This window comes from Callorhinus ursinus, unplaced genomic scaffold (genome assembly GCF_003265705.2).
Source record: "Callorhinus ursinus isolate GAN/ISIS: 27379988/994484 unplaced genomic scaffold, GSC_fseal_2.0 scaffold2, whole genome shotgun sequence".
Lineage (NCBI taxonomy): Eukaryota > Metazoa > Chordata > Mammalia > Carnivora > Otariidae > Callorhinus > Callorhinus ursinus.
The window spans coordinates 91,290,386-91,310,601 of NW_027397064.1; the positions used below are offsets into that span (position 1 = coordinate 91,290,386).

Sequence of the window (20,216 nt, forward strand, 5' to 3'; positions counted from 1 at the left end):
TATACTGGACTGACTCCAAACAAACAAAAATTTAGTGTAATATAAATACTGCCTAGATAATTAATGATAAAAAGGAATTACTGTTCAATTTCCTAGGTTTCATAAGGGATACCGATTTGTGGTTATTTATTTATTTATTTGACAGAGAGAGACACAGCAAGAGAGGGAACACAAGCAGGGGCAGAGGGAGAGGGAGAAGCAGGCCTCCTGCGGAGCAGGAAGCCCGATGTGGGGCTCAATCCCAGGACCCTGGGATCATGACCCGAGCCGAAGGCAGACGCTTAACAACTGAGCCACCCAGGCGTCCTGTGGTTATTTTTGTAAAGTTCTCATCTTTTAGGGGTGCCTGCGTGGCTCAGTCAGTTAACTGACTGACTTGTGATCTCAGCTCAGGTCTCGATCTCAGGGTCATGAGTTCAAGCCCCAAGCTGGGCTTCACACTGGGCATGGAGCCTACTATAGATGATAGATAGATAGATAGATAGATAGACAGACAGATAAAGCTCTCATCTTTTACTAAGAGAAGGAGAAGAGGAGTAGGGGGCTCCAATGAAACAATACCAGCCATGAGTAGGTAGGAGTTGAAGACAGGTAGTGAGTTCATGGGATTTCTTACACTGTTTTCTCTACTTTTCTAGAAGTCTGAAATTTTCCATAATGAAGTAAGAAACAAAAAGTTACAAAGAACTGAGATTAGAGCTTCTACTCACACTTCAGGTAAGGCAGAGTTTGAGTTAAAGTTAAGTGCCTACTAAAACAAAAGCATCAACACGGTTTGTAGGAATATAACAGAATCCAGAGTGTCTACACAATGTACAAGATACAATCCAAAATTTCTTGACACAAGATCCAAAAGGAAAATGTGACTCATTCTCAGGGGAAAAGACAAAAAAAAAAAAAAACGGCAATCCTGAGATGAGCTAGAGGCATTATAACTCAATGAGGTAAAGAAAAAATGAAATGAATTAAAAGATAAATTGAATAAAATGTTGGTAAAGGGTACTCAGGGACCAAGTATAACTACTGTAACTTTCTGTGAGTCAAACTATTTCAAAATAAAAAGTTAAAAGAGGAGGAGGAGATGGAAAGAAGAATAAGAAAATCCAGAATCATTTTACCTGCAAAATGATACAGCCACTTTGGAAGACAGCTTGATGGCTTTTTACAAAACTAAACATATTCTCAGCACACAATCCAGCAATCATGACCTTGGTATTTACCCAAAGAAAGTTAAAAAACTTATGTTCAGGGCGCCTGGGTGGCTCAGTCGGTTAAGCGACTGCCTTCGGCTCAGGTCATGATCCTGGAGTCCCAGGATCGAGTCCCACATCGGGCTCCCTGCTCGGCGGGGAGTCTGCTTCTCCCTCTGACCCTCTTCCCTCTTGTGCTATCTCTCATTCTCTCTCTCTCAAATAAATAAATAAAATCTTTAAAAAAAAAAAAAACTTATGTTCACACAGAAACCTGCACACAGATGCTTACAGCAGCTTTATTCGTAACTGCTAAAACTTGGAAGAAACCAAGATGTCCCTTCAGTAGGTGAATGGATTAATAAACTGTGGTATATCTAGACAATGGAATATTATTCAGCTCTAAGAAGAAATGAGCTATCAAGTGATGAAAAGACATGAGGGAAGCTTAAATGCATATTACTAAGTGAAAGAAGCCAATCTGAAAAGACTACTATATGACATTTTGGAAAAGGCAAAACTAAAGATCAGTAAGGATGAACAGGCAGAGCACAGAGGATCTTTAGGGCAGCAAAAATACTTTGTCCTATATTATACATTTGTCCAAACTCATAGAGTGTAGAACACCAAGAGAAAACTCTAATGTAAACTACGGACTTTGCCTGATTATAATATGTCAAACGTGGATTCATTAGTTGTAACAAATGTACCACTTTGGTGAAGGATGTAGATCGTGGGGCAGGAGGTATACAAGAAATCTGTACCTTCCTCTTAATTTTGTTGTAAACCTAGAACTGCTCTAAAAATAAATAAATAAATAAATAAATAAAAAATAAAAAAAAGTCTATAGGGTGGCTCAGTCAGTTAAGTGACCGATTCTTGATTTCAGCTCATGATCTCAGGGTCGTGAGATCGAGCCCCACATTGGGCTCTGCACTGAGCATGGAGCCTGCTTAATATTCTCTCACCTTCTTCTCCTCCCCCACTTGTATGAGTTCTCTCTCTAAAAAAAATAAAAATAAAAAATATTTTAAAAGTCTATTAAGAAGGTAACTGGGGATCTGAGCTCGGCGGTGACACACGGCCCTCACGTGACCAGGAGCCTATGTCTGCCCGAGTCCCTCTCTCCTGGTCCTTTTTGCCTGTCCAGACACCGTCTGCCTCCTGCCCTTTGGTCGAGGGGAAGAGCAGAAGGAAGTCTGCAGGTCTATAGGTCTCAAGGAGAGGTGCACCTCAAGGAGAGGACTCCTAGAGCAAACCGCCAGGAGAGTTCCAGACAGTCCTGAACATGGAAAAATCGTGCAAAGAAAATGAAGAACAGCCACAGAGTGCACCGAAGACGGATGAGGAGCAGCCTCCTGTGGAGCACTCTCCCAAAAAGCAGTCTCCGGAGGAACCATCTTCCGAGGAGCAGTCCTTGGAGGAGGAGTTCTTTCCCGAGGAGCTCCTTCCTGAGCTCTTTCCCGAGATGCTGGTGTCCGAGGAGCACCCTCCTCAGGAGCACCTTTCTAGAAGGGACCTTTTTGAAGAGCGCCCTCCCATGGAGCAGCCTCCTTGTGGAGTGGGAAAATCATAAGCTAGAAGAAGGAAGCTTTAAAGAGAGGCTGGCTCACTCTTGCCCACAATTTAGAGGGGACATACACGGCAGAAATTTAAGCAATGAGGAGATGATAAAGGTAGCAGAGGAGATGGAAGAAACGAAAAGAGTACGCAACAAATTGATGGTTATGCCCTGGAAGGTGAGATGGAATCGTCCTCATCCTATTTAATGTGTTCGGCCTTCAATTCTGTTTTGCCTGATGTAAGTATTGCCAGCTGAAGGTTTTATTTTCTCATATACCTTTCCCCATCTCAATTACAACTTTTCACATGGCTTTATTCTAGGTGTTTCACTTGTAACTGGCATAAAATTGGGTTTTCCCCACCCACAAGCTGGAAGTTTCCCTTTTTCAATCATGAGTCTCACCCATTTGCATGAAAAGATGTACATTATCTATTGTGAAGTGAAAAATAATTTTCCAAAAAGTGTATGTTGTATCCCATTTTTGTAAAAAATGTATATTTTATATTAATATGCAAAGAAAAAACTGAAAGTATATACTTAAATGGCTTAACAGTGGCTAACTAAGGTAATAGGTGTTCTGGTTTGTTTTTCATTTTTGCTTCATTGGAACTTCTCATTTGTCAAGACAAACATTTTACTTTTGTTGCAAAAATATATAATGGAAAAACTTTAAAAACTGTCAATAAGCTTATAAAGACAATGTGGCACTTAATAAATACTTCTCAGAACTTAAAAGTAAAAAAAAAAAAGTCTATAAAGAAAAGGTTAACTTAAAAAAAGTATAAATATATTACCAAGTTTTATCTAAAATAAAAATCCACTAGGGGCACCTGGCTAACTCAGTTAGTAGAGAATATGACTCTTGATCTCAGGGTTTTAAGTCTGAGTCCCACACTGGACAAAGACATTACTTAAAAATAAAAATCTTAGGGGTGCCTGGGTGGCTCAGTCATTAAGCATCTGCCTTCAGCTTAGGTCATGATCCCAGGCTCCCAGGATCAAGCCCTGCATCGGGCTCCCTGCTCAGAGGAAAGCCTGCTTCTCCCTCTCCCGCTCCCCCAGCTTGTGTTCCCTCTTTCGCTGTGTCTCTCTCTGTCAAACAAATAAATAAAATCTTAAAAAAAAAAAAAATCTTAGAATAAAAATAAAATAACAATTCACTAGATGGGCTTAAGAGCAGAACAGAAAGAGATGATAAAGAAACGTCAGTGAACTTATAGATCAACAAGATTATCCAATCTAAAGAGGAGAAAAAAAAGAAAAAAGTGAACCTGTGGGATAATATCAAAGAAGCCTAGCATACATGTAATTATTTCTAGCAAGCTAAGAGAAAAACAGTTCAATAAATAATGGCTCCAAATTCCCCAAATTTAGTAAAAGTCATACATTTTCAGATTTAAGAAGCTCAGCAAACCCCAAGCAGAATAAACACAAAGAAAAGCCCATCTACACATTAATATGGTCAAACTGCTGAAAACCAAAGAAAGAGAAAATCCTGAAAGCAGAGAGAAAAGTAATATATTCCATATACGGGGAAACACTGCTACCAACAGAAAGTTCTCATCAGAAAACTATGGAGACCAGAAGATCCTTAAAGAGTTGAAAAAAAATAACTGTAAACCCCAAATTTTGTATCCGGTAAAAATATCCCTCTAGAATGAAGATCTAAATGAAGAATCATTTTTCAGAGACAAAGAGAAGTATTTTACCAAAAGACCTGCATAATCAGAAATGCTAAGCAAGGGGCACCTGGGTGGCTAAGTCAGTTATATGTCCGACTCTTGGTTTCAGCTCAGGTCATATTCTCATGGGTCATGAGATAGAGCCCTGCACTGGGCTCCATGCTCAGCAGGGAGTCTGCTTGAAAATTCTCCCCCCACCGCCCCTCCCTCCCCTTGCACATGCCCTCTCTCAAATAAATCAATCAATCTTAAAAAAAAAAAAAAGAAATGCTAAGGGAAAATTTTCAGGCTGAAAGAAAATGATACCAGAGAAAAACCTATTCAAAAAGGAATGAAGAATTTGGCAATGATAAATATCCAGGTAAGCGTAAAAGATAAGTATCCTGCTGTACAGTTAAATGGGCTACATTCACTATAGCATCCCCTCGTTCTGTATGCATCCAGAATTTGAGTATCTGCAGATGTAAACCTCAAAATGAGACTACTGAGAGGGGACCTGGCAGCTATTCTTCAAATATTCAAAACCTGTTATGTGTAACTTCTTAAGTAGCACTAAAGTTAATGAGAAATTACAGGGCATCAAATTTCATCTCAATTAAAGAAGAATTTTTCTAAAAACTAGGACTTTGACAGTAGGCTTTCTTGCAAGGTAATGAGCTTCCTGTCAGAAAATAGAGGTTTGATAATTATCTATCTGGGATGCTAGAGTAGGATTATCTTTTAGGATACTAATCTACTAACTTCTTGATTTATCTAACTCTATGTTGCCCAATACAAAGATATATTACACCAAGCAACTCTGAACACAATCCCTAATATATAGTATAAATTTTCTCTTTTGCCTTTTCTATCAACCCCTCTGCAGTAACATCTTTTATTTCCACAATTTTATCTTTTAATTCTATTTTCTAAAAATGCAAATACTATTTTTTAAATGTGTATAGTATCTTATAGGTTATAAAAACAATTCCAAATACATTAGCTCATTTGGACCTTTCAAGATCCTCTGGCTGGAAAGATATTTATAAAATTGTTAAGTGTCATAATGACAGTCCCTGAACTACAGCACAGTAAAAGAAATTACAAATCAACTATTCTGGACTGTTGCCTATTTGGATTTGAAAGGCATATTCACTGACTTTATTCTCTTCTGCCACTATATGACCAACACCTGTATTTAAGACAACCTTTAAATTTTAAGTTAGATGAATGTCACAGAGTTTGAGAAACAGGCTATTTTTAAGGGTATTAATCCCCGGCCTTTAAAACAAAGTGATGGAGTATTTTTACCTATACCCAAAAGGGTACACTAAAAATTACCTGTTGCAGAATCTGACTTTCTATCAGAAGTGGGTGATGTCTCACAAAGCTCCACATTTCTGGACTGAGAGTTTTCAGAAGTGTTGTTAGGTTCACATGAGGTGGGTGGAGTAGAGACTGAACTTTCTGACGGGCTGCCATTTGCCACCGATGTTTCACCTTTTAATGAGTGCATCTAGGGAGAAAACATTTGGAATTTAATGAACAGGTAAGAATCTAAACCAACCTGGCAGATGAGGCCAAAATATAAGTCAACTGTCTCTATAGGAGGGAAAAGTACTAAACCTTCTAAGTACATGAATCTAACTGGGTAATCCTAAACATCATATAATCACACTATGGAATTCAACTACAATGTGACAAGAACATAAAAAGATTTTCAAAGCACAATGATATTCCTTCAAATTAGAATTCAAGGAAAAAAGTTTGAAGCTATCTTAGCCATTTGCCCAAAGAGGACACTAATGAGAAATTGACTAAATTCCTTAAAATGTGTCAAGCAATACAGTTTGGGAACTTAATGTGCTACCTCTCTCCTGCAACAAAGGAATAGTGATGTGTATTAGTAGTTGAGTGAGGGAGGAAAGAAGGGAGAGTAAGAAGTCACTCATTGGGTTCAGGTACTTACAACTTCACAATGCTATTTTTCAAAACCAATCCAGGAAAATAATATTTACTACCTTTTAAAACTTTAATGGCATGGCAGGTTCCTGATTATACAGAGCAGCTCCAAAAATATCCCAATGTCAAGTTTCTGACATACCATTTTCCCATGGTTATAACAAAAAAATTCTGTTCCTTCTCACCTGCCGGACTTTGTGAATTCTGGTAACAAGTTCATCTGCAGAAACACTTCCTGCTATTACTTCCAAGGGAATTCCACTGTCTCCAATAAAGAAACTGGATGGAACACACACTACGGGATCTGTACAATTTAATTAAGTCTAACAATTCATGAAAAACAAGGGGATAATTTTATGAAATATTGATAAAAAAGCAAAACAAATCTTTGTGAATTTTACAATGTCATCAGCCAACACGTTTACCAAATAATTTCAACTACCTTATCATTATGCTTGTCATGCATGTGATAAACTGATTTATGTTTTATCTGTATTGTATAACTGAGTGGAGAACATCCACTACATTCCCCTCTATTGTCACTTTTACATCTATCTTGCCCCTTAACAGCTTCTTCTAACATTCCAACCAAACTGCTCCACACTGCTTTCCAGATATTGACAATAAAAAAACTCTCTATGATCCCCTTTGTTACAATGTATTATCTCAAAGGACACTTAGTAACATAAATTTTCAATAAACAAGAATGCAAGAGTTCCTAAACAAAAATGAGTAATTTCAAGATGTCATGAATTAACCAAAAGAAAGGCAAATCCTCAAGCAAAATATGTATCAAACCAATTGTTTATTGAAAGGATACAGATTTGTGAAAATTGTAGGCAGGCTTCACTGTAAAACAAAATCAAACAGAAAATCACTAGATGCATGCGTTTTCCAAATACTCAGTTGTTTTTATAAAAATTTACTGAACCAATTAAAATGATTTTTCTGAAAGTACTAGTTCCTTTCACAGTCATCAAGTGGGAGGAGAAAAGTGCAATTCTTATTTTACAGACCTTTTTTGCTTTGTTTTATAATTTTCGGATTAAAGAGCTACTTGCTCTTGCAACCCACAAACTGGTGGCTGGATCTGGGGACTAAAAATCAAGCAGGTATCTGCCATGTTGTTTCCTCAGCAGCCAAGTATACCTGAATACAGTATCTTAACTTGTAACAAGAAGCTATTAATGCTTATAACTTACTTGTGCAAATGATACAGTACTTTGTAATAAGAAATGATTCAAAACAACCTAAATATCCACCAGTAAAATCTAAGCAATCATTAAAAAGATACAAAAAAGTGTATCAAAATGCTACCACTTTCGTACAAAAGAGGAGGAAAATAAACAAGAACGTAAGAAAGGGGAGGACAATAGATTTGGTTACTCCAGAGAAGGGAACTGGGTGGTTAGGGACAGGGATAGGTGGGACTTTACATTATGATACAAGTAAGAGATACATTAGTATCTCTTTTACTGTATCTCTATTACTGTGGGTCAATAATACCAAGAATCGAATTAATATTTCCAACAATTAGAAATTTCATTTTCTGAATATAAACCATGATTATCATAAAAACATCTGAAAATAGAATGGGAAAGTATAAAGAAAAAAACTGCCAAGAGTCCTACCTTCCCAAAACTAACCAAAGTAAACTTTTTTTTAAAGATTATTTATTTTGGGGGGGGAGGGGCAACAGGAGAGGAGAGAGAGAATCTTCAAGTACACTCCCTGCTGAGCACAGAGGCCAACGCAGGGCTCTATCCCAGGACCCTGAGATCACGACCTGAGCTGAAATCAAGAGTGGGACCCTTAACCCACTGAGCCACCGAGGCAGGCGCCCCACCAATGTAAACTTCTGATATATCTCCTACCAGTCTATTTTCAACAGAGGCTATCTCTATAAATAAATACACACTAGAATGTTACTAAAACATTAGATAATTTCATAATTATTATATAATATATAAAATTTACTTTCATCATTTAAAAGACACATTAGATTCTATTAGAGGGCAGTCCATAAGGAAACAAACAGCAACCATCCTATACACAGGTATCCCTGCAACTGCTTTCAGAAATTTGTTTTTAAAAAAGAAAAAAATAAAGAAATTTGTTTTTAAAAACGCTAGATACAGGGCTCCTGGGTGACTCAGTTGGTTAAGTGTCTGACTCTTGATTTTGGCTCAGCTCGGTGATCTCAGGGATGTGAGACCAATCCCTTGCAGTGGGCTCCTCACTGGGCGTGAAGCCTACTTAAGATGCTCTCTCTCCCTCTCCCTTTGCCCCTCCCCCTCTCTCTTTCTTAATAAAAAAAAAAATTGCTAGATACATCAGTCTGTATATAACCTCAAGAATTCTGATATTCTCATCTCTTCCACATTTCCAAAATACCCCTACACTCCTCCTGCCATTACTGGTACTTCTGGAAATAATGGACACTATAAATGACAGAATATACATTAAAATGGTAAGATTCATTTTTTTAAGGATTATAGCTCAATAAATACATAGTTCAATAACTCCTATGAAGCAAACCAGTATGATTTGTTCTATGACATTTTTAATATTGAAAAATTTTTAGTAAAAAATTTACAAACTGGGGCACCTGGATGGCTCAGTCAGAAGAGCATGGGACTCTTGATCTCAGGGTCATGAGTTTGAGCCCCACGTTGTGTGTAGAGATTACTTAAACAAATAAAATTTAAAAAAAAAAACCTACAAACTTACAGGTAAGTTGCTAAATATTTTAATCTTGACAGTAATTTTCAACCACCACTCATTCTGGTATTATCAGTATCAAAAGGACAAAAATACCATTTTATAGTTGCTAATGAATTAATGCTTCTAGGACTGATCATTGATGCCTGCTGCTAACATCATAAAGTAAGACAATAGGTCATTATGTGCCTTCCAATGGAAGAATGGAAGACATTATCACTATTTATGTAGTAGTCTTGATGGAAAAAAAAATCTAACCTGAATCCAACTGTCAATTTACAGGAAATAGAGGACAGAGGAACATACTAGATAACACTAACAGGGATGCAGTCAACAAAATCCATACTGTAGGAAACTAAAGAATGAATGACCTAGTTTCTCCAAAATATTAATTGCAAAGAAAAAAGGTGGGAGGAGCCTACAGACTAAAGGAGACTTGAGAGAGATCAACACATCATAGTGTGTGGACCATGATGGATCCTGAACCAAATTATAATAAATTAAGAATACAATATGACATAGATAAGACAACTGAAAATATGAACAGTAGCTGGATATTTGCTATTAAGAAACTTTTATTAATTTGTTTTTGAAGTATTACAGTTATGTTAAAAATTTAGTTTTTCACATATTAAATTTAGGTTAATTAATGTTAAAAAATATTTTTTAGAGACATACTAAAATATTCATTGATGAAGTGACATGATGACTGAGATTTGCCTCAAAATTATATGGGATGAGTGGAAATGGGTCGGGGTATAGTTCAAACAAGACTGACTATAAGTTGATAATTACTAAAGTAGTTGACAAGTACATGGGAGTTCATTACACTTTCATTTACTTGTGTATATGTTTGAAATTTTCTACAATCAAAAAACATTTTTAAGGGGGGAGGAGAAGGAATGGATTAACAAATAAAAGAGACTTGTGGATATCAAGTACTGTGAGGGACCTAAAAAAGTCCTTACTCCTACTGAATTAAACAGCTTCATTCCCAAAACAGGATCCAGAGAGTGGTCAACCTCCCAGAGATAATCGATATATAATTTACATTTACTTCCAAGTTCTTAGAAGCTAAGGATCACAGTTCTTTTGCATTCCTGGTACATGTCACATTGCTGCTTGGTGGACCAATAGAACTTAAAAGTTTTTCAGCAAGATATCATGATGTATTTGGAAAATGGCAATCAGAATTTAAGTCCCCAACAGGCCCTAGAGAAAAATCAACATTCTTATAATCTAAGAGTATCACCATAAATCACAACAAAAGATAATGGTTATAATGTTTAAAAAATTAACATATATAAGCAAACCTTTTGGTATCGATTTTAATAGCAACAAAACTGTCTGAAGATGCTTCTGTCACTTTCTCGTCTTCCCAACTTGCAGCCATCTGTGTAGACTGCTCATCATCACCTGTAAAACATTTCAAGGATAGTTATTAAGGCTAATATCTGCTGATTCTTTTCCCTTAGAATATGGAATTTCAAATAAAATATAATTCCACAAATACTACAAATAAATTGGTATTTTCTACCAAGTTTGAAAACTAAAATTTTCCCATAAAATGAAAAGCATGATTATATGCACTATTAACATTATAAAAAGTAATGAAAAACAGCTTAGACAGCTAAAAAAAAAAAAGTAATGACGATGTAATGAAAAATGAAGGTATCTCGATTTTACAAAGTATTTTCTAAAAAAAGACATCGAAATTACGAAGCAAATGGTATCACAATAATTGGAAGTCATAGTAGAAATGTACAGCAGCTATTTTGGCTTTTATACATGTGATTTTAGAAAATAAATGCACAATACTCTTCCTTTATGTAGCACTTTTCTGTCGAGCTCAATGTTCCCACACCACAGCATCACTCCCCAGAATTCCTCCCAGGTAGACAGAAGCAGGTGCAATTCTGATTGCAGTTTTGGACTTCCCTTTTATCATAGGTATGCTAATTTTAAAAGATATGCTGATCCAGGGGCACCTGGGTGGCTCAGTTGGTTAAATGTCCACTCGTGATTTCAGCTCGGGTCATGATCTCAGGGTCTTGAGATCAAGACCTGAGATGGGCTCCACACTCAGCAGGAGTCTGCTTCTCTCTTCCTTTCCCTCTGTCCCTCCCCCTGCTCACATGGATGCACACGTGCTCTCTAAAATAAATAAATCTTAAAAAAAAAAAAGTTATGTTGGAGCGCCTGGATGGCTCAGTTGGTTAAGCGGCTGCCTTCGGCTCAGGTTGTGATCCCAGGGTCCTGGGTTTGAGCCCTGCATCAGGCTCCCTGCTCAGCGGAAAGCCTGCTTCTCCCTCTCCCTCTGCCTGCCTCTCTGCCTGCTGTGTGCTCTGTCAAATAAATAAATAAAATCTTTATTAAAAACAAAAAAGTTATGCTGATCCAAAAGTTATCTATGGTGATAGAATTCAGCATAGCAGTTACCTGGGTGGTGGTGCTACTGATTGGGAAAGAGCATGAAGGAGCCTTCTGGGGGTGCTGGAAATATTTATATCTTATCTGGAGGAGAGTTACACAAGTGTGTTAATATATAAAAATTCACTGAGCTGCTCACTTAATATATTTCAGTTAATATACTGTATGTCATACTTCAATGACAAAGTGTTTTAAAAGTTATATCTATCAGATATTACTTCCTTTTTAGACGTAATGTCTAGACTTTGACATAACCACTTACTGGTGGGCAGAAGGAAACTTACCCAAGTAAGTCAATGAAAAATACTTCTGACGTTTAGCAGAGCTAAGTGCTTTCTCAAAAGTGAACAACCTCTGCCAATTTAAATATTAAAAAATTTCTCAGGTCATATTTTTGTTTACCAAAAATGAGATAATTCTATATCTACTCTTCCATAAGCTGTTTTCTTCTCATGTGTAGCCCCTTTCCCCTATTTAATCCACCCTCAGCCTTCCTCATCTCAGCTACCTATTTAAGGTAACTACATCCTTTCAGTTTTTAGGCTAAAAACTAATTATCCTTGACTTCAGCGGACTCTGTCTCCAAAACATATCCAGAATGTAACTATTTCTTACCACTTTCACTGCTACCATCCTGATTTCTTCTACCACATCTACCCTAGATGATTACAATAGCCTCCTAACTGGTCTCCCTTCCCAATCTAGCCCCCCCCATGCCAATCAATATAGCTTTTATTGCATCTTTTAAAATACCACAGGTTAGTCTGAAAAATCATCTAGCATCTTGCTGTTGCCGTAGCTGGACAATTTAGATCTTATTCATCAGCCTGCTGAATTCTGCTTTTTTCAGAAACACAGATACCGTCCAAAAACTTTCTGATATCCTTGTTTTTAACTGTTGTGGCTTGCTAAATCAAAGCAGCTGAGTTTGATACAAGTCCAATGTCATTTCCTTCAAAATTAACTCATCTTTCTGGACTTGAGACACTGAACAAACAATACTTGGCCTCATCCAAACCCCACAGATGTGTTTTTCAACCAAGAAATTCCAGATTTCAACAAGACAACCATTCTACTGAATAACAATATTTATGGGGAAGTGACCATACAAAGACCTCATCTTGTAAGGAAAGCCCAGTGTAGCCCGCTTGATGTTTTTTTGTTTTTTTTTTTAAAGTAATCTATACACCTGGGGCGCCTGGGTGGCTCAGTCATTAAGCATCTGCCTTCGGCTCAGGTCCTGATCCCGGGGTCCTGGGATCGAGCCCCACATCAGGCTCCCTGCTCCGCAGGAAGCCTGCTTCTCCCTCTCCCACTCCTCCTGCTTGTGTTCCTTCTCTTGCTGTGTCTCTCTCTGTCATATAAATAAATAAAATCTTAAAAAAAAAAGTAATCTCTACATCCATCGTGGGGCTCAAACTCACGACCCCACGTCAAGAATCACATGCTCTACCGACTGAGCCAGTCAGGAGAACCCCCTCCCCCAGATCATATACTTTACATGACTACAGGTAATGGGAATAGTAGCCAGTTCTTTTCTATTTCTCCACCATTTGTCAACTCGGAGCCTCTTCTTTCTCCTTCCAAGGAGATGGAGTTCTACACCGATGTGATTGAAATCCCTTCACAGGGTTCCTCTGGGGCCTTTCACAATAACTATGCATCCCTTCACAGTGATGTCGACATTTTCTGGAATGCCAACAGTCTGACTGCTGGCTGCAGTAGATGTGGCAAAGCTTCTCAGTCTGTTCTTAACACGCCAACTTTCATTAAAGAGTCTTACCACATCAATCCTCTGCTCAAAATCCTACATTGGCTCCCAATTTCCCTCACATTAAAAGTCAAACTCCTGGGCACCTGGGTGGCTCAGATGGTTGGGCGTCTGCCTTCGGCTCAGGTCATGGTCCCAGGGTCCTGGGATCGAGTCCCACATCGGGCTCCCTGCTCAGCGGGGAGCCTGCTTCTCCCTCTGCTTCTCTCTCTCTCTCTCTCATGAATAAATAAATAAAATCTTTAAAAATAAAAATAAAAGTCAAACTCCCTACAAGTGGTCTCATGCCTCCAGTTACCTCTGACCTCATTTCTCTTTACCTTTTTCCTATTCAGCTAATACAAAAACACTTACTTTAAGGTCTTTGTACTAGTTGTTTCCTCTGCCTGGAATGTTCTTCCCTCAGATATTTAGACGGTTAACACTCAACTCCTTTAAGTTCTTGGTCAAATATTACCTTCTCAATAAAGGCTTCCCTACTACACACTACTTTAAAATGACACCCTTTAGGGGCAGCTGGCTGTCTCAGTCAGTAGAGCATGCGACTCTTGATCTCAGGGTCATGAGCTCAAGTCCCACAAGTCCCATATATACAAATATATACAAATAAAAAATAAAATGACACCCTTCAGACATTCCCAAAGTTCCCTAATCTCCTGGTCTTTTTTCCCCCCTGTAATACTTAGGATCTTCTAATAAACCATGTGTTTTACTTACTATATTTACTGTCTCCCTCAACTAGAAAGCAGGCTCCATGAAAGCAAGGACTGTTTTCTTTTTTATTTACTAATATAACTCAAATGCCTACAATACAACCTGGCATAATGTAAGTACCTGGCATATAGCAAGCCCTCAGTAAGTATTTTGTGGAATGAACAGCTAAATTTCTGGTATAGTAAGTATCTTGGCATACCTACAATAATTGACTAATACTGCATATATATACATATTTTTTAAAGATTTTATTTATTTATTTGACAGAGAGACACAGCGAGAGAGGGAACACAAGCGGGGAAGAGGGAGAAGCAGGCTTCCCACGGAGCAAGGAGCCCGATGCAGGGCTCAATCCCAGGATCCTGGGATCATGACCTGCGAGCCGAAGGCAGACACTTAACAACTGGCGCCACCCAGGCGCCCCAATGCTTCATATTTGAGTATATTCTATGTGAGATGATCCAGGAATAGGAGTTTGACAAATCTGGCCATGGAAAAGTAAATAGGAAGTAGAACGCATCCACAGTCTGCCCATTAGCAGACTCCCAGATGTTGAGGAAGCAAATGAGGAAAACTATAAGCTAAATGTGAAACAAATGAGACACCGCCTGCCCTCTGTGGAGTTTAAAAATCTAATGGTACAAAAAATGTACTTGTTTAGTAAACAGTTATAAATAATTATAGTAATAAATACAGTGAAAAAAAAGAACAGATCTAAGAAAATAACGAGACCTTTTTAGATCAGTCAGGGAAGCTTCTCTGGGGTGGCATTTAAGGGAAGACATAAAGGATGAAAAGGCTGAGCTGGGCCAAGAGTCTGAACAGTTCACTAAGCAGGATTTTATGTGTAGGAAAAGGCCTGTGTGACTGGGAATGTCATAAACAACAGGGAACACGAGACAAGAGGAGACTAAAGAGGTGAGATTCAAAGATGACTCCCACACTACGGTTTATCCACCTGAATGTAAAAGTCATGCCATTTACTAAATGTACAACACTGATGGGGAGAAACACAAGTTCAGGCAGTAAACATACTTTTATACTTGAGAATCCTATGAGGCATCTAAGTGGGGATGATGAGTGGGTGGCTAGAAGTATGGATCTCCTATTTCTGAGGTTGGTACTTCTTACTATGTCGTACCAGGTGGGGAGGGTCCCAAATATCACATCCCCATTAGCAGTGTCTGTCCATAGCTCAGCCTAGTGGCAGCAACAGCTGCTTGACTAACAGAGACATAAGGTTGAATGGAATTACTTAACTCACTGCAACCTACCTTAACTCTATGGAGTAAGATTATTAACTGCCAACTTCAGTATCTTTAGTTTATTAATCGGTATATGAACTATGCTATGGAGTTAGGTCAGCCTAAAATTTTAGTAGAAAATGTTGTATCTTTGGTAGTATCAGCAGTACCCAAAGTAAAGACACTTAAAAAGAACAATACAAGGACACCTGGCTAGCTAAGTAGGTAGAGCATGTGACTCTTGATCTCAGGGTTGTGAGTTCGAGCCTCACATGGGGTTTAGAGATTTTTAAAAAATAAAATCTTAAAAACAAACAAACAAAAGAACAATACAAACTCAGAAGCAAAGAGTTGCAGATCTTAGTACAGCCAGGAATTCCAACCCAGAAAACGTCAACTAGTCAAAATCTAAAAGCTTTTGTGGTCTTTTTGAACCTAAAAAGGCAGTAAATAGTGTCTGTCATGAAAAGTTTAGCCCACTAGCAACCCTAGTCTGTGAACTGACACCTTTGCTTCAGGATCCTTGTCAGAATATTCTACCTTCCCAAGAACAGAATCAAAATCTTCAGTTTTCTTTCTTTCAATTTACAAAGACATACTACCTTGAAAATACTTGCTAAGTTCTTCTCTGACTTAGTAGTAATCTCTCCAGTTTTAATCCTACAATTTTAATTCATCCATGAAATCAATTTGCCTGAAGTGCTTCCCAAATGAGGGGTTATATGAAACAAAGTATACCCTTAAGACCACTTCTTCCAGCCTTTAAGATATCTTTTTAATTTTCTACTGAGTTGGTTTATTATTGTAAAGGTATCCCATCTAAGAAAATCATGAGTTCTGGCTATGAACAAAGGTCTAGGCAGTATGTAAGTGTTGGAGTTTCAAGACCCCAATGTCTACATATTCCTGGAGTGAAACTAATCCTACCTAGTGTTGGAGATTAACTTCCTAAAAACTCTAGAAAAGCCAACAGTATTTTGAACAGGTAAAGGGACAAACTCCTTTGACAGATTGCTAACAGTGTTCCTACAAACATTCAACAAACATTCATTGATATTCTACAAACATAAATATGTGCTCATCAGTAAAAAGTGAAGAATGTACACAAACACACACACACGTGCTCATCAGTAAAAAGTTAACTGAAGAATGTATACACACACATACACACACACACACACACACAGAGTCCCAAAGACCTCTAACTTTATTTTGCTATAGTAGTAACTACCACTACTGTTTCCTAATGTTAGTTAATTATATCTAGAATTTATTTCAAATTAACCATTTAGCCCAAAAAGATCTTCTAGGACCATTTAGACACCATCAGTTGTGTTTTTTGTTTAAAAAATGACTACCATCGGGGAGCCTGGATGGTTCAATCGGTTAAGTGTCTGACTCTCTTGATTTTGGCTTAGGTCAGGATCTCAGGGTCCTGGGATCAAGCTCAGTATTGGGCTCCCCACTCAGCTGGGTACCTGAGGATTCTCTCCCTCTCCCTCTGCCCCCTAAAATAAATAAATATTAAAAAAAAAATGACTACCGTAATCCTAGGTTTCCTGACTTCTACACCAATTTCATTAATACATGAAGTCTACAGTTCTTGGTTTTTCTCAAGAAACAAACAAAACAAAACCAAAACAAACAAAAAAACACACCTGAAGCTGCTAAAAAAAAATTTTGTCAAGGGCACCTGGGTGGCTCAGTTGGTTAAGCGACTGCCTTCGGCTCAGGTCATGATCCTGAAGTCCCGGGATAGAGTCCCACATCAGGCTCCCTGCTCGGCGGGGAGTCTGTTTCTCCCTCTGACCCTCCCCCCTCTCATGCTCTCTCTCTCTCTCATTCTCTCTCTCAAAATAAATAAAATCTTTAAAAAAAAATTTGTCAAGACGAGATGGAAATACTTTTTGTGATCCTGGTGCAGGTCACTTAACCACTGTGGACATAAATTTCCTCATGTATAAATGGTTATAATAATACCTGTTCTATTATCAAAGAATCAACTGAGATTTTATGTGAAAAACAACTTAAAATGTCATAAAACTATTAATATACTCTTAATAAGCATAGTTAAGTATCATTTAATTCTCCTTTCCTTTGTAATCCCTTTTTTATACCATTTTTTTCCTTACAGGATTATGGCAGTTATGTATGTAAAATATAACTCTAAAGCAGCATAAGAGGCTCAAACTCCTTTTCTAATTAACAACACTGAACTAAAAATTTGGCATAACTTAAAACAATTATAACTTTCAAATTTCATGTTAAGTGAAACTCATATTTCAGCATTTCTTCACTGCAGTGCATAAAGTTATAGAGCTGTTATCTACTCTCCCAAGAGTCATAAGTTAATGAGTAAACCGTTATTAAGCACAAATTGCTGAAATAACACACCTCAAATTAACAGAAGTCACAAACACTAATTTGGCTCATGTAATGAGAACAGCAAAACGATAGAGGCTTAGGTCTACTATAAATCTAGATGATTTCTGTGATAAAATAGGGTGGTAATAAAAGACGGAGCAAAATAAACCAGAATAACACGGAGAGTTAGCTCACGTTCTCGAAACTGTAGATATTAGACTAGGTAGACAGCAAAACGAACCAAGGACTGAACGTCTACTTCTTCTAAACAAACGGTACAAAAAGCAACTTGCAACAAAGCAAATATTCCACATTAGAGTCTCTCTCCCTATTATAATTGAAAAACAAAAATCCAACCTATATAAAGCTCAAAAGTTTGCGTTTCAGGACCGTAACGACCGCTAGTAGCCGTGAACATCAGGTGGCTTCTCTTTGTTGCTTACCGATGACACAGCTTTCTTCCTGACAGTCCACAACTAATTACGAACCCAACTGCCTGTCGAATGGCCTGTCTCTATTCCCACCTAAACACTTACACTACACGAACGTTAAGCATCCCGAGGTGGGTCCTAGGGGACAGTGAGATCTACCGGGATGCCCAAGAGGGGGCTGTTGGGGTCTATGTGCGCCAACTCCTTAGGGGGCTCAGCGGGGGTGGGCGGCGAGGAGGGCCTGCTGGACGCGGCCCCGTGCCCCGCCAGAGCCGTAGGCGGGGCTCAGCGAGCTTTGGGGGCGAGGCGGGGACTGTGCCTCCCGCCGGGGTGTTGGGAGAAGCCCGAGCTAGGGGCCTAGCCAGGCTCGACGTGCCCCAAACGGAAGGGGGAAGCGCTGAGAAACCGGGGACGGCAGCCTGGGCCTGTCGGAGCACGGAGGAAAGGCTGGCGGACCCTAGGATTGGAGGTAGGCCGGAGGGGTGTGCGGGCACAACTCGGGCCCCCGCCCCCTTCACCTGCCACGAATACCACGAAGACCGCGCCGCTCCTCTTGGCCGACGCGATGGCGGCCGGAATGGCGCCCTGGAACCACAACATCGCTCTCCTCGGGCCCAGGCGCTCGCTCGGAGTGATGTCGCCGCGGTCCCGAAGCTGGCCCCGCCCTCTCCTTCGTCTGGCCCCGCGGCCCCCGCAGCCCCAGCTGGTCGGCCCCCCGCCTCGGCGCAAGCACGCAATCCCGTCAGCAGTCCCCTAGGACGCGCGCAAGCGCGCGAACCAGGCGCGCCCTGCGCCCCGTGACGCCACACGTCGCCGTCGACACCGCGCCCCAGTGCCTTGTCTCGTTGGCAAGTTGGTGTGTGCGCGCGGCCGCTAGGCCTCAGACCCTGCAGTTCCGGAAGTGGAAAGAGCCGGTGGGAAAGCTGACTAGCCGCTACGGCGCGTCGGCGACGCCTTCATGAGGCATGACGGGAATTGTAGTCTTCTTAGGCTTCTTTTCCTCCTATGTGGAAAACGTTAACTGTGGTTTCCGCGGCACAGCCTAAGGGGGCAGCAATGAGAAAGCCTTTTTCCAATCTGTAAAGGGGAGGAGAGGACGCGGGGCTCACTGCCGAGGGGGTGCTCTGCGCCGCCTCACTGAGACATTAAGTATAGACGAAGTCGTCCCCGCCCCGGGTGAAACCCTAATTGTGGACGATGTAATTCTTTGTTATGATTAGAGGCCATTGTGTGATAGGGTAGGTGTTTCTCTGTATGGAACTAAGTGGGCTTCGACTTCTGCTGAACTTAGCAGCCCAACCCTGAAGAGAAAGGGTAAAAACCGCAACGTCAACCTCTGTAATACCATACAGCCTATGTACCTGAGGGGAGGTGTTGGTAGAAAGTAAGCCTCCAGCAGTTTCCTAGGCGTTGGCTAGAGATCCTTCCAAAACCCCAAAACACTGGCTATGCTAGTGCCACAGCTGCTTTCTAAAGTGACTTAAAAGCAGAGAATAGTCATTCATTCTCCATGGTAATCCAAAAGAGGACAGATAACGCTTATGTTTACAATTTTATATGAGAATGTTCTATAATCAAGCTACGGCCTTTTGTGCTTGGTTGTCATCCCGGGGCTCCTGGCCGGCTCAGTGGGTGGAGCATGTGACTCTTGATATTAGGGTCCTGAGTTCCAGCCCCACCTTGTGTGTAGATTTCATTTCAAAAATGAAATCTTTCAAAAAAATTTTTTAAATAAAATGAAAACTGGTCTATACTTAATACTTTCTAGAATTACACAGTCTCTAATAACTATTAGCTAAGGCTTATGTGGCTTTTTTAAAGTTGCATATGTTATTATACATTCTACATCAATTGAATTGCCCCCTCAGCAGTACAACCATTAGACAATCTTTGCAGGATTAAGGTGCTACATCTGAAAACACCTCTTTCCTATAAATATTTTACCTAAAAATAGTTAACAAGTTGCACTCTGATTTGTATTCATTTTTTCCCAATCAGGCCTCTTATATAGTGTTATTATACACTGAAACATAATGCTGCTTCTATAGGACATCATTTCTCAAGAAGAATTAAGAGTTGTTCTTCAATATCAACTTTAAATGGATTTCTTAAAATTCAGTTAACCTAGGGGCACCTGGGTGGCTCAGTCGTTAAGCGCTGCCTT

General features: G+C 39.4%; 1 protein-coding gene and 1 pseudogene across 3 annotated transcripts in view; one reads left to right on the forward strand and one right to left on the reverse strand.

Annotated features, from left to right (window-relative positions):
* Positions 1 to 18,818, reverse strand: part of UBXN4 (UBX domain protein 4) — a 59,545-nt gene extending 40,727 nt beyond the window's left edge. Inside the window, exons 1-6 of one of the 3 annotated variants that reach the window (XM_073884555.1) lie at positions 18,571 to 18,816; positions 11,538 to 11,612; positions 10,412 to 10,514; positions 7,198 to 7,226; positions 6,563 to 6,681; positions 5,757 to 5,931 (exon numbers count right to left, since the gene is read on the reverse strand). In XM_073884555.1, the coding sequence (XP_073740656.1) occupies positions 5,757 to 5,931; positions 6,563 to 6,681; positions 7,198 to 7,226; positions 10,412 to 10,491 (403 nt within the window). In that variant the 5' untranslated portion in view covers positions 10,492 to 10,514; positions 11,538 to 11,612; positions 18,571 to 18,816. Of the gene's footprint in view, positions 1 to 5,756; positions 5,932 to 6,562; positions 6,682 to 7,197; positions 7,227 to 10,411; positions 10,515 to 11,537; positions 11,613 to 18,570 lie in introns of all 3 variants that reach the window. The other 2 variants (XM_025856768.2, XM_073884559.1) reach the window with 2 other exon arrangements.
* On the forward strand, positions 2,390 to 2,999 carry LOC112812130 (transcription elongation factor A protein-like 1; annotated as a pseudogene).
* Positions 18,819 to 20,216: the final 1,398 nt, after the last annotated feature.